Raw genomic sequence first — 15,074 nt, 5'->3', positions numbered from 1 at the left:
AACCAGAGCTCCTCCGGGTTCCAGTTATTACATGCACCCTGGGAGCACTTCTGCCCCACCTCCCCGCAACTTCTGCCGGAAAGTTTGCGGGAGCTTAGAGCATAAGCTCTTCACTGCCACAATATTTCCAGTACAGAGCAGGAGGTGGGATTGCTCAGGGAGCAGGAAAGCAGAGAAAAAGTTCTCCAGGTGGCATGTAATAGCTGGGCCCCAGACTGGCACTGTTGATGCCCCCCTGCATCACTTGGACTTTATCTCACAAAACTAACTATACCTATATGTTAAACATAGTGTTAAAAGTTCATAATCAAGAAATCTGAGCTGCACCTTAATCCTGTCACAAAGTAAGACAGTTAACGGGCACCCTTAAAGGAAATCTACCACCAAAATCAAGCTTGATAAACCAGAAACACTTACTCATAGATCCAGGCACTGTGACTATGGTAATTTCCTTATATTTGTTATCAATGGCCTTATAAAATAAACTTTTATAATTATGCTAATAAGCATAAGGGCCAGCCTAGGCCCTCTGGGATCTGGCTTGACAGACTGTTGCATGTCTGAAATTCAAAGAGGAGCTATGCTAGCCCCTCAGGTCATCAACATAATTTTGAAAGTTGATTTTAGAATGAAGGGGCCCATGGATAACAAACAGAAGAATATAACCACAATCACAGAGCCTGCATCTTTGAAAAGTGTCCCTAGTTTATCATGATGGACTGTGATGGTAGATTTCCTTTAACTTACAATATACAATAAAATAATGTATTCCATAATCATCCAACATCAAACACTGCAATAGACTGGACAGTTGCCATGCAAATTGAATGAAGTGTCTAAATTAACCCCTTGCCGACCGAGGACAAACTATATCGTCCTCGCGCGGCAAGGGGTGTATGGAGAGAGCTCACGAGCAGAGCTCTCTCCATACACAGCGGGTAATGGCTGTATAAAACGCCAACACCCGCCTGTCACTGCCATGGTCGGTGCTGGCACCGATCGCGGCGGTTAACCTGTTAAGAGCCGCGGTCGAACCCGACTGCGGCACCTAAATTACCTTTACATGGGCGCCGCCATCGTGGATGCCCAATTGCTGCCCCCTGGAATGTCATCGGAGGGCGGCGATCAGTTGCTATGGCAGCCTAGAGTTTCATTGAGACTCGTAGGCTTGCCAGGTGCAATGATTTTTAATAGCCACCAGAGGGCAGGCTATTAAAATCATTGTAAAATGTCCCAAAATGTCTGATCTATCAAAATATATTAGCGATTTTTTCCCAGCGTGTAACCCCGTAACGGAAATTGGCGCCCAAAGTCGAAAATTCCACTTTTTTGCCATTTTGAAAAATATAAAAAATTCTATAAAAAGTGATCAAAAGCCCATACAGTCCTAAAAATGAAAGCATTAAAAACGTCATCAAAAGTCGCAAGAAATGACACCACCCACAGCTCCGTGCACTGAAGTATGAAAAAGTTATTAGTGCCAGAACATGGCAAAATGAAGAATTTTTTTTTTGCACAGAAGGTTTTAATTTTTTAATGAAAAATCCAAGCCCACAAGAAAAGGGCACAGATGCGTTTTTTCATCATTTTCACTGCATTCTGAATTTTTTTCCTGCTTCCCAGTATACGGCATGGAATAATAAATACCATCACTATGAAATTCAATTTGTTATGCAGAAAACAAGCCCAAACAGAGCTCTTTACATGGAAAAATAAAAAAGTTACAGATTTTTGAAGGTGGGGAGTGAAAAATGAAAATGCAAAAACGAAAAAGGGCCACGTCCCTAAGGGGTTAAAGTAAATATAGTGCCCTGCTTTTAGTTTATCAAATGTTTCCTATTTTTTCTTTTAATACTGCCCTAGTTTTAAGTTTTCCTTTAACCTCTTTTTTTTAGCCCCTGTCCATATAAATTCTAAAATATATGCATTGGTTAAAAAATTACTGTATTTTCGGACTATTAGACTCTTCTTACAATAGGACGCACCCCAGATTTTGGCTTCCAAAAAGGAAAAATATATTTTACACCAATTAAAATAACCCTGTTGGTCGCACTAAAGCACAGCACACACAGCTCCATACATTTACAGTGTCCATACATTTACACACACAATTCTGCATCATCCATACAGTTACACACACAGCTCTGCATCATCCATACAGTTACACACACAGCTCTGCGTCATCCATACAGTTACACACACAGCTCTGCGTCATCCATACAGTTACACACAGCTCAGCATCATCCATACAGTTACACACACACACACAGCTCAGCATCATCCATACAGTTACACACACACACACACAGCTCAGCATCATCCATACAGTTACACACACACAGCTCTGCATCATCCGTACAGTTACACACACACACAGCTCTGCATCATCCGTACAGTTACACACACACACAGCTCTGCATCATCCATACAGTTACACACACACACAGCTCTGCATCATCCATACAGTTACACACACACACAGCTCTGCATCATCCATACAGTTACACACACACAGTTTTCCTTTAACCTCTTTTTTTTAGCCCCTGTCCATATAAATTCTAAAATATATGCATTGGTTTAAAAATGACTGTATTTTCGGACTATTAGACTCTTCTTACAATAGGACGCACCCCAGATTTTGGCTTCCAAAAAGGAAAAATATATTTTACACCAATTAAAATAACCCTGTTGGTCGCACTAAAGCACAGCACACACAGCTCCATACATTTACAGTGTCCATACATTTACACACACAATTCTGCATCATCCATACAGTTACACACACAGCTCTGCATCATCCATACAGTTACACACACAGCTCTGCGTCATCCATACAGTTACACACACAGCTCTGCGTCATCCATACAGTTACACACAGCTCAGCATCATCCATACAGTTACACACACACACACACACACACAGCTCAGCATCATCCATACAGTTACACACACACACACACAGCTCAGCATCATCCATACAGTTACACACACACACACAGCTCAGCATCATCCATACAGTTACACACACACACACAGCTCTGCATCATCCGTACAGTTACACACACACACAGCTCTGCATCATCCATACAGTTACACACACACACAGCTCTGCATCATCCATACAGTTACACACACACACAGCTCTGCATCATCCGTACAGTTACACACACACACAGCTCTGCATCATCCATACAGTTACACACACACACAGCTCTGCATCATCCATACAGTTACACACACACACAGCTCTGCATCATCCATACAGTTACACACACACAGTTTTCCTTTAACCTCTTTTTTTAGCCCCTGTCCATATAAATTCTAAAATATATGCATTGGTTTAAAAATGACTGTATTTTCGGACTATTAGACTCTTCTTACAATAGGACACACCCCAGATTTTGGCTTCCAAAAAGGAAAAATATATTTTACACCAATTAAAATAACCCTGTTGGTCGCACTAAAGCACAGCACACACAGCTCCATACATTTACAGTGTCCATACATTTACACACACAATTCTTCATCATCCATACAGTTACACACACAGCTTTGCGTCATCCATACAGTTACACACACAGCTCTGCGTCATCCATACAGTTACACACACACACACAGCTCTGCATCATCCATACAGTTACACACACACACAGCCCTGCATCATCCGTACAGTTACACACACAGCTCAGCTATACACACAAAACCCCCCCACCACCACTTCCCTCCTTTCCCTATTCCCCTCTTCCCCTTCTTCTAACCCTGTCCCAGCGCAAGCATATCCCTATTCTCAGCAGTATTTGGTGATGTAAGAAGCATGTGATCATTCACATGATGCTGACATCATCGCAGGTCCTGTAGGACACCCAGGAGATGAGAGAGCAGTGCGGAGGCTCTCCTCTCTGGGAGATCAGGTGAAGCTCTATATCAGGGCATCACCCGATCTCCCTTACAGCGGCCAGGAGGGTCTGTCAGTGCTGGATCCTCCTGACCTTCGGTCAAAATAGCAAGATTTTTTTCTTGCTAAAAAGTGCGTCCAAAAAATACAGTAAGTTTCTTTTTTTTGCATTAATTACCATTAACTGTAAGTAAACACCCATTTAATGCTCTCCATAATAAATAAACTAACTCTATTTCTCTGTTTTGCTTCTTGTGGCGAGTTGTCTTACTCAGTTCCCTTTCTGTGTTTTTATTCCTCAGTCATTAGAGTCAATTCTGCGGCATCCAGCCGACAACAGAACTCAGATCCGTGAGCTCGGTCAAACCCTGATTGATGGAGGGATACTGGATGACATCATCAGTGAGAAGCTGGAAGTTTTTAATGCCCACTACGAGGAGCTGAGTCACTTGGTGAGCTCTTAAGTTATCACTATCTCGAGTTTGCCGGTGGCAATTTTTCTATCCCATTTTCATGCTTTTGATCTGCCTTCATGTTATAGAAGAATCTATGCATAAACCGTAATACATATTGACAGAATTAATAATGCAGCTTAAATAAGTGTATAACTGTCCAATGGGTAAGTGCATTTACATGTCTTCTTGCTGGAAGGCCAGTGGTACCTATCTAAACATATTAAACGATATATACTGCCTTCGTATCCACAATTCTTTCAGTAATGCAGTTGTTTGAAAGATGCCTGGTCTGGTGCGGGAAGTAACATTTTGTTCTATGTTAGCAAAATTAATGACAGAAGGTACAAAGAAAATCGGCAATGGCTATGCAACTCTGCAACTCTTGGTCTACCTGCATGTGAACGTGCCGAATCTCTGTCGGCAGTGAAAGCACTACAGGCAGTCCCCGGGTTACATACAAGATAGGTTCTGTAGGTTTGTTCTTAAGTTGAATTTGTATATAAGTCGGAACTGTATATTTTATAATTGTAACCCGAGCCAATTTTGGATTTAAAAAATGTTTGATTGTCATAAGAACCAGGATTAGCAATAAATCTTAATTTCAGACACTTTGATAACTGTTACATCTTTTTATTGTAGCCTACGGCAAAAGTACAGTAAATTCCCAACATCCAGAGGTACATTTGTAACTAGGGGTCGTCTGTAAGTTGGGTGTTCTTAAGTAAGGGACCGCCTGTACTTTCAAATGGATCAATGCAGAAGTCCTTTCTTTGTAATGGACCATGTGACCAGTATGTTTAAAGGGAACCTGTCATCAGAAATTGGTCTTTTCAACCACTAGCCATATGTTGTTTCTTTTATGGCCTGGTGTGGTGTCGTCATCCAGAAAATCAACTTTGAAGTGACATTGGCCAGTGACCAGTGAAATTGGTTTTATGACATCAAGGAGGTGGAGAGTTTAACACTGAAGTCGAGCTTTCCCTGCCTTAAAATGCCCCCTCCACTGTAATTGATGGTCCTGCATCCAGGGACATCATTAATCAGATCTCCTGAAGTCCAGCACACAATGTCAATCACATGAGAGGTGATGTTCAGGGGCAAGGAAAGCTTGACTTCAGTGCTAAACTCTCCGTCTCCCTGACTTTATATATTTGCCTTCAAAGTTGATTTTCGAGATAATGCCACCACCATGGGCCATGGAAGAAACATGATCTAGAAGCTGTTCAACTGCTTAACAACATACTGGAAGTGGTCTATTAGGCCAATTTCTGATGATACGTCCCCTTTAAGAGTAGAGAATGTCCTAGTTGGAACCGTTTTCACTGACTGGTGTGTACAATAGAATCAATAAAATCACAATAGTGTGTACAGTAAAAGTCACTGAGGGAAAAAACAGTCAGCACTTTTACCTGCATTCCATTATAATATTTGACAAATGGATGGTTGCTCTTGGAATTTATAGAATGACTGATGGATGCAAGTTCGTTAAAAACAGACACACAGATGCAAAAGGGATACAAAACAAATACAAATCATAGCGATGTAGTAACCATAGTGACTGTAAAATACACTAAACTGGAAAGGTATAGTTATTAGACATAGCAATTTATAGCATAACAAATCCTTGTAATTCATTTTGGGGGGATTAAAAGGGTCAGATACTATTGCAAAACTTTACTAGGGTAAGAACACAACCTTAATAGGGTACCCTGGTAACGTTTGTTTAAAACCAGTAAGACCAGAGGGTCACGTGATCTGCAGGAAGATGTATTTAAGAAATGCTCAACATATTGGGGCTCATTTACTAAGGGTCGCGCTGCTCACTTTCTATGTTCCGGTGCAGTCAGACCGTGCCCCACATTTAACATGCAAAGCCGACAGAAATATGCCGCAACCTCAAGAATGGCCGCCACAATTCATGAATCTTGCGCGCCCTGCATTATACACATGCAAACTGCACTGTTTATAGTAAATGTGCCCCAGGGAGTTTCCTCAGAGCTCCCTTTGTAACTAGGGTCCGTATGTAAGTCGGTTGTCCTTTAGTGGAGGACTGCTCATACATAATTTTGAATTCCTCACTTTAGTCTCGCCTGTCACACAACACGGACTCCCGCAGTATTGGACTTCAGACAGTTAGCTGGTGCACAGAGCTGTGCTCACTCACACTCTTTTCTCTTTTAGCCATAAAAGTCCTTAGAGATAAGGAATATCCTTTACTGCTTTATCTTCTGTATCAACACATTCCCCAGGAAGGCTGTCAGTAGGATTTCCTGGGGAACAGTATGCACTGGCAGGGAGGTGAAGTTCTCCTATAAGGAAGGTGACTTTCTTAGGATTATGAAACAACAAGCACATTTCTAAGGATATTATTTGTTTGCAGGCTGTAAATCGGCAGATTGCTTTGGAGCAGCACTCGCAGACTCTGCGCGAGAGTGACCATATGCTGCAGGTACTGCAGGAATCTCTAGAAGAGCTGGATAAGCAGCTCACCACGTACTTGACGGACAGAGTGGATGCCCTGCGATTACCACAGGAGGCTCAGGTATCTCAGCAATGCCTTTCATGTGTGTGGGAGCTGCCTCACCTCCTCTCTCATATGCAACTCAATTCCCTATATTCCTGTCCGGTATTGTTGTTGCTGTGAGAGGAGGCGACTTGAGGGATTTCTTTACTGACTATTTACTTGTTAAACGGGAGTACAAGTGCAGATTTCCATAATGCTGGATTTACCTTCAGCATTTATTAAGTATCAAAGTGACACGCCTATTCAACAAAGATTAACGAGGATATTTTACATTTCCATTAATAAAAGTACAAGTTTGCAAGAAAATCTGACATTTACTTCCCCACACTCTGCTGCCACCTCCTGGAGCACATGTGAATAAACCTGCTTGTGTTACTTTAAAAGAAGCCTTAAATGGGTAAAACTTGTGTAATAAAACCCAATTTCAAAGAAATACTCAAATGCTCTTGTAGTGAGGCAAGTTTAGAAGTCACATTGTCATGTTCGCCATATATCCACTGAAGTAAATATCAAAATTGGAGAACAAAATGCTGGTCCTGTTAAATGTCCCTCATAGAGTTTTTGCTTTTTTTTAACAGATTTTATTGCATTTTTTTTTTTTGTAGCCAAAGCCACTAATGGAGTTCTAAAACTTTTGTGTCCTGCACAAAATCTGCTTTAAAAAGGCAACAAAAATAGCACATATACTTTTACAAAGGAGGAAAACAAGAGCCAAGGTCAGGAAGCATCTAATGACGGCTCCTCTCAGGCTTCACTCTGCTCAGCTTAGTTTTGTAGACATGACTTTTCTTGTACAGAGATGAGTAGAGATGGCTGGTCAAGTTGAATGCTGATGAGGAAGCCCGAGAGGGACCTCCCAGTGGACACTTTTCCCAAAGTCAAGCTCATTTCTAAATGATGTTTTCTCTGAAACATCCCATTGTATTAGAGTAAACAAAGTTAAACAGTAATGAGGGAATCTTTGGATATCTGATACTGCCAGTTATTTGAGGTTCCCTAGTTTTAGCTTTTAGCTCATCTCAGGTAGTACATATCTACATTCTCACCATCAAAGTTTATTCTGTCACAGAAAATCCAAGCTGATATCAGTAGTCATGAAGCAACACTAGAAGAACTAAAGAAAACTGCCCGACCAGCGATACTGTCGTCTACAGAAGTCAAATCCCCACGAGGAGGATCACAACTGGATGTACTGCAGGTAAACCACAAGGCACAAACATTAATGGTCCACAGATTAAAATATATTCTTGATTCAGCTGTATCAATAAGAAGTGGGCACCAATAGGTCTTATACAGCAGTACTGTTAGCATTTATATATGGGCCACAGGAGCGGATAAATGATGTCTAACTAACCAATATACAGAACATGTATTTACAGCTCGATTTACAGCCTTTCTGTAACAATTGGGCTATCATTGATTATGGAATGATTTATAAATCTATATGATCCCTTTTTTAAACAAATTATTGTTTCAACTCCAGTAAATTTCTCGGGTATATAATGTTAGTTTTGTAATTGTGTGCTGTGAGCTTAGCCGCACAAACGATGGCTAGCTTACAGCATGCATTCTAATTCACATGGTCATTGGCGGGCAGCTCCGCTAATTATAGGGCACATCCTATTCATGCCTGGATTTAAGCAACAGTCAGTCATTTTCAATGGGATGGGTGTCGATGTCCTATGGGCCACAAGCATCGGCACATGGCCTGTTGCTTGTGGCCTGGAAATTGCACACACTCGTAAGCCTGTCAAAAAATAGAAGAATATGTTTTTTGAATATTTTATTTTTTTATTGTTTTATTTTTAAAGATGGCAACATTGGAGATACCCAGTTGTCTCATTAATAATGCAGGCGATTGTGTGCTCCATAGAAACTACAATGAATGGGAGCCAGTTAAAAGATGTCTTTTGGAAATTTGACGTTTTCTGACTTTCATTCTTTTTACACAGAGAAAGCTGCGTGAGGTCTCTACAAAGTTCCAGTTGTTCCAGAAACCAGCCAACTTTGAACAGAGGATGTTGGATTGCAAGCGTGTCTTAGATGGGGTGAAAGGAGAGCTTGGTGTTCTCAATGTTAAGGATACCGATCCTGATGTAATACAGAAGCACCTGGATGGCTGCATGGTAATCATCGTGTGTTTTTGTTTTTTTTTGTCTTTTTTTTTTTTAATGACACACAGGATTAGAAAATCTTTTATCTGGGTTTGCACCGATTGTCCATCAGTTTTTCACTAATTGCATTGCACTAGATTCTTAGATAGCAAGATGTTATTAACAAAAAATACAAGTTATGGAATTTTTTTTAATAAATCCACCTCAACCTATTCTTAAAAAGAAAATTTTAACATGCACATAGTAGACAATGGTGCTTTCTACTATTGTAGTATTAATCCATCCAAGCGAATCAGTAAGATATATGAACATCAATATACAATGTTTTTCCCCCCAAAAAAAGCCCCAATATTGCTACATTGATAGAAAAAATGCCAACCTCCATTTTTCTATTAGAATTTTGGGCCCAATTGCTTGTGCAGCTCAAAAAGTCACTTACCTGGACTGAGCTAAGGTGATGTAGGTATTAGCTCATTTAGGGCTGCCCTGCTTTTGGGCCTGCTATTAATCCTGAACAAGCCCTTTAAGGCCGTAAACAGTGAGGCTAGTGATGTGTTAAAAGAGGCATCATAGATTGATATCATTTGTACAGGGTTCCGGAGTAAGGGCATGAGCTAGCGTTTGGTATACGGTACTTTCTATTAACTCACCAGAACTTTAAATATGGCTAAATTCCTAAACTCCTCTTTCAGAAACTGTACAAGACTCTGAGTGAAGTGAAGTTAGAAGTCGAGACTGTGATAAAGACAGGAAGGCAAATTGTTCAGAAGCAACAAACTGATAACCCAAAAGTAATGGATGAACAGCTCACAGCTTTAAAGCTTCTGTATAATGATCTTGGTGCACAGGTAAGTCTTTCTTCTCCCATATGAGTATCTCAAGAATGGTAAAAGTATAAAAAAAACAAACAAATATATCAGTTCTATAGGTACATCTGGTCTGTAATCAATTACAACCCTAAATGTAATAAAAGTAATGATAATGATTACAAAGGTTATCCATGATCTACTATTCCAGCACAGCCACTGCCCCATTGCTCCCTGCCAGTGTTTTCTTACTGTGCAGCTGCAATCAATTATTGCAACAAGTGATGGCTGCATCTATTCTCTGACATCAGCTTCTTAGCACCTCTTCTTGTTGACAAACAAGGGAACACCACCATGGTCAAATCCCTTTTTAACCACATTTTATGTTTCTACCGTAGGAAATGTTGTGTTCATGGACTGGGATTCATTGCTTGGGACAATTTGTTTCAGAGAAGGTGGACCTCTGATTTTTACGATTTAAGAGCTTCCTTGGGACCCTGAACTTTTCACACAAATTTACATTTTGTTAAAGTGCATAGGGTCTATTATTATTTATTCATTAATCCCATGGTGCTGTACAATCAGTAAGGGTTCAGATACATTTCATTAAGACAAAAACAGGTACAAGTACAACATACAAAACTACAGTGATCAGGAGATAAGTAGGAGGAGGACCCTGCCCGTGAGAGATCACAATCCATATTGTATTGGATTGTATATGTATTGGCGGTGGGGGGATGGTATTGGAGGTGAGGGAGCAGTGCAGTTAATGTTCGTTGTAAGCAATTTCAGGTGGGTTTTCAGGTTACGTTTGAAGGTTTGGAAAGTGGGGGTCAGTCTGACACATTTTGGTAGAGAGTTCCAGAGTATGGCAGATGCACAGGAGAAGACCTGGATGCGGTTGTGAGAAGAGCGGATGGTAATTGAGTGAAGCTGAAGGTCCTGTGAGGAACAGAGATTACGAGTGCGGCGGTATTGCCTGATGAGTTCATAGATATATGGATGGGACAGGTTGTAGACGGCTTTGTAGGTCATGGTTAGTATTTTAAATTGAATTGGCTGAGCAATGGGTTACCAGTGGAGAGACTGGCAGAGAGGGGGGGCAGAGGTGAATCAAGGAGACAGATGGATCTAGCACTCTAATCAAGCTTTTGGTGGTGGTGGTGGGAAATATTCCTGAGTTCATGGATCTAAAATGGAAGTAGGTTGAGCAGTCATTTTTCAATACTGTGGTGAGCGCTTTAGACTTTTTGATCCTTTTCAGATTACCTTACTGCATTTACTATAGACCTAAATGGCTCAATATAATAATAATAATAATTCTTTATTTATATAGCGCACACAGATTCCGCAGCGCTGCACAAAGCATGTCAAATCAGGCAATATTATACTTGGCGCCTTCACATCTGACACATGTTTTAGGTGCCGCTTGGTCATATAACAGAAGTTGAGGTGAAGGTATGACCAGAGACAGTGAAGATATTTAGATGTTCCAGAGTTTCTCTATGTACACTTTCAGTTCCTAAGGGTCCTTAGATTTATTCTTCATATGGTGACTCTACAGTAATATACAGTAGCATCCTTACTTATATGACTCATTGTTTGTTGCTGCTTTTAATATTGTGCTTGACTTCATCGTTAAAACATAAATGAAAACCTATAAACAAAAAGTAAAGAAAAAATGTCTAGGTTATCTACGAAGTTGACCACCTCAGAAGCTGGCTGCCATTCCAAACAAGAATATTAAGTACTTACTGCATTTTTAATTTTTAATAGCACAGTTATTATGTGAAGGCAGGAGGAAACCTGCAGGAGATGTATTATCTTGAAGACTTTCTGTGCAGCATATTTTTCTACCTTTATCTTAATTGGTCTCTCCCTTCAATGCCAAGTTAAATGTTAGATTTCTGGTACATATACTGAGAAAATGACTACAGTACTTCAAATTTAATGATCCTGAAATGACCATTTCCTACAATTGTCACTCTGGACATAGAAAAAGTTAGCTTGAGGCTGTATTTCTGATACAATTAAGTAGCTACATTGCCTGTGGATTCTCAGTATGCCTACATTTCTAATGGTAAACTGCAAACTCTTTTGTACAGAATTTGATTTTAAAGTAAATGTCTCAATGACACAGTCAGTCTCTGAAAACCACTTGTAGAAATGTTGTGTATCCATCCATGGTGCCTGTCATTTTATTGGCTCATTTTTAGCTTTTATGTCAGATAAATGGATTTTGTCTCTTAGTGCAGAAAGTATAACTGAGAAAATAGGCAGCGCCTTAATGTGTAATCTACGCAATCTTTAAAAAAAAAGTGGCTATTTGCTATCCTAACGATCTCTGTTCTTTGTAGGTGACAGAAGGGAAGCAAGACTTGGAACGTGCTAATTTGCTTTCTGTGAAGCTGAAGAAGGAATCCGCCTCCTTGTCCGAATGGCTTACGGCTACGGAGTCTGAGCTCATCCTGAAATCCACCACAGACAATGTTTTCTCTGATCTTGATGTTGAAATTGCCTGGGCCAAAGTAAGTACACTCTGTTTTTATTTCATATCAAAATAGTCCATATACCTAACCTGTTCTGTTTCAGACAGCTATCCTGTCAGATATACTGTCCTTAATCATGACTGAATGATTAAGGACAGTATATCTGTCTGAAACGCGTTGACATGTTGGATTATGTAGCAAACTTGGATGTTTTGTATTTTGCGACAATAAAGAATTACTGAAGTTTCCTTCAAGTTTTTATATAAACATGTACCCTGATAATCTAACCACAATGTCAGCACACAGAAGTAGAGGAATCATGAAGTGTCTGGAATTTTACACTGACCAGCCTAGGGAATGATGGGAGCTAAAACAGCAATAAAACTGAGTAAAATTGTAAAGTAAGCGGTTAAAAAGATCTTTATTGTGTAGTCATCATTAGGAGATTGAAATTTGAGATTTTTCTTTCATGGGAAAACCCTTTTAATGCAGTATTTAATGTTTCTGATTGAAGCAGTGAAGTAAGTTCAGCTCATTTTAATAAAAAAAGGAAAGGAAAAATTGTACTACTATTTCACTAGATTATACATAAATTATCTAAGGAAAGTTTATGATTTTTAATCCATAGAGTTATTTATTAATCATGTTTACTCATTGGTAGTGATGACACTGTTTACAGTGGTGCTGTTTTTTCGGTCAAAATGGATTAGTTGTTTTTGTGGGTTTTTTTGAACGAAGAAAACATACCATATTCTTATTCGTTTTTTTTGGTGCCAAGAAATCTTTCATCTCATTAAAGTTTAATTTTGGTTGAATAATTTGTTTTGTATCGGTAAGGATATCCATATTTCTGTATATACAATCAGGTATACTCCAGCCATGATAAAATGTTAATTCCATTCCTTCACTTTCCTATCTCCAATCTGGGGAGAACAGAAAAATCTAGTTGTCCACTAAGCTCAGGAAGAAAATTAGCTTGTAACTTGTACAGACCTATATAATCTATCTTTATATCAACATGTGTAATGAGTCCCAACTGCAGCCTGTGTGGCTGTGTCAGTCTCCTCTTCTACACATTCATCCAACTTCCTTACCCCTTCCCACTTCCCATGTCATATACATTGAGCAGGCAAGGGAGGGAGGGGGATGGTGTGGAGAGGAAGAAAATCTGCATAAAGTTTGTATATATTTGCCATGTTTGCATTGGATTTCTTTGGGTACTCTTGTGTTCCTTCACACTCCAAAGAGCTGCAAAATATGTTGGTTCAATACTAAAGGGGTAAAATAATCAGTCAGCAGATTATTGCCCTCTCCCTTTAACACCTGCATGCACACACAGCAATTTCATGATGAGAGTAGTCAAAGAAATAGCTTCCATTTTTATATATAATGGCCACCTAAATGTTTACATGATACATTGATACATTTTTAGATAGACAGTTCTTGACTGTACATTAGTTAAATTTTACATTTAAAATAAATCAACAAAAAAGCACATTATACAGACCTATTAATACACACAATCCATTCTCGGATTCCAGGTAATAGTTAGGTTCCATGTACCGATAAAACACCTGTACACCTCTGTATGAGTAATACCCGTTTTCTTTGAGAAACCTAGGGTAACAAGAAGAACCTCAATACCTAGAATGGGAGACCAATTGCAGTGTAAGAAAGGCCTGAATTCCAACTTTGTGAGATAAACTCTTAATCTTTGTCGTTCTAGTGTAGAAGAAATTAATGTTACATCAGCATTAATTGGGCAGAGATTTCTTTCTGAATTATGAGTACACAGCAAAAACAAATTGTGCCTGACTTATTAAATGACTTAATTATAAGTCACTTGTGGCTTAGCTACACCAGGATGCAAATGACTCTTGGATAATGAATCTTTAATCGCTGCAAATTGCATGCTGCATAAATTCCAGTGATGGATATTTACTGAAGAGGTTTATATTAATGTTTTCCTTTATACTTTAAACTTTGTTGATTGGGTAATTTTCAGATTTTTTTTTTTTTTAGAACTATTTGTTTGATAAACTTCTTAAGGAGGACCTGTCACTAAAGTAACTAGCTCCCTAACCCAACCCCAGTAATAGCAGTGTTAAATCACTGGCTTCTTCAGAACATTCCAATTAAGCTAGCAGACGCTGCACTAAATAGCCCTCTGGACCAAGCTTACAGAGCTCCGGTGTATTCATGAGGGGGTGGTCAGAGGAGGCGGTGACAGCCGCATGCAGCCTGGCAGTCACCACCAATGTTGTAAGATTTGTCCGGCGTTCAGGTGGCTATGTAGTGCAATTACCGGGGTAATCATGCGTGTTAGCGACCGCGGACCTATCAGTGGGCAACTGACTGCAATATATGGTAGAAACCTAGTGTATGAGATTTAAAGCATGTCAATTATTGTTGCGGGTTTTACTGCAGATGTGGGGCTTGTTTGGTATTTATTATGTTCTATTTATTATGTGGCTGTAGACAGGTAGAAACAGGTTGCTATTAGGACAAGTATTTTTATTTGCATTTCTTAATAACTAAATGTGGTCATACATATTAGATTTATATTGTCTAAACTCAAATATTTCAAAGGAAAAAAGACATTGGGGGAAATGTATTAATGTGTCGGCTTTTAGACCAGTTTAGAGTTACACTAGGCATTTCTATGCTGCGCCAGATTAATCATTGTGTCTGATGCTGGAGGATAAACAGGGTTGTGTAGTCTGTAAGCCAAATCTCCGACTCCTCAATTTCCCTTTCTCCGACTCCCACATGCATGGGGCATGTTTAAGTG

General features: G+C 39.6%; 1 protein-coding gene across 7 annotated transcripts in view; it reads left to right on the top strand.

The window, feature by feature from the left end:
• Nucleotides 1-15,074, top strand: part of UTRN (utrophin) — a 457,412-nt gene that overhangs the window by 138,060 nt on the left and 304,278 nt on the right. For all 7 annotated transcript variants that reach the window (XM_072140867.1, XM_072140861.1, XM_072140863.1 and 4 more), the window contains 6 exons: nucleotides 4,198-4,347; nucleotides 6,731-6,892; nucleotides 7,944-8,072; nucleotides 8,827-9,000; nucleotides 9,681-9,836; nucleotides 12,152-12,322. In XM_072140867.1, coding sequence (XP_071996968.1) covers nucleotides 4,198-4,347; nucleotides 6,731-6,892; nucleotides 7,944-8,072; nucleotides 8,827-9,000; nucleotides 9,681-9,836; nucleotides 12,152-12,322 — 942 coding nt within the window. The remainder of the gene's footprint in view (nucleotides 1-4,197; nucleotides 4,348-6,730; nucleotides 6,893-7,943; nucleotides 8,073-8,826; nucleotides 9,001-9,680; nucleotides 9,837-12,151; nucleotides 12,323-15,074) is intronic.

The sequence above is a fragment of the Engystomops pustulosus genome, chromosome 3 (assembly GCF_040894005.1).
Source record: "Engystomops pustulosus chromosome 3, aEngPut4.maternal, whole genome shotgun sequence".
In the NCBI taxonomy this organism is placed as follows: domain Eukaryota; kingdom Metazoa; phylum Chordata; class Amphibia; order Anura; family Leptodactylidae; genus Engystomops; species Engystomops pustulosus.
Note: the sequence above shows the minus strand (reverse complement) of the source record. Positions and strands in the feature narration are given on the sequence as shown.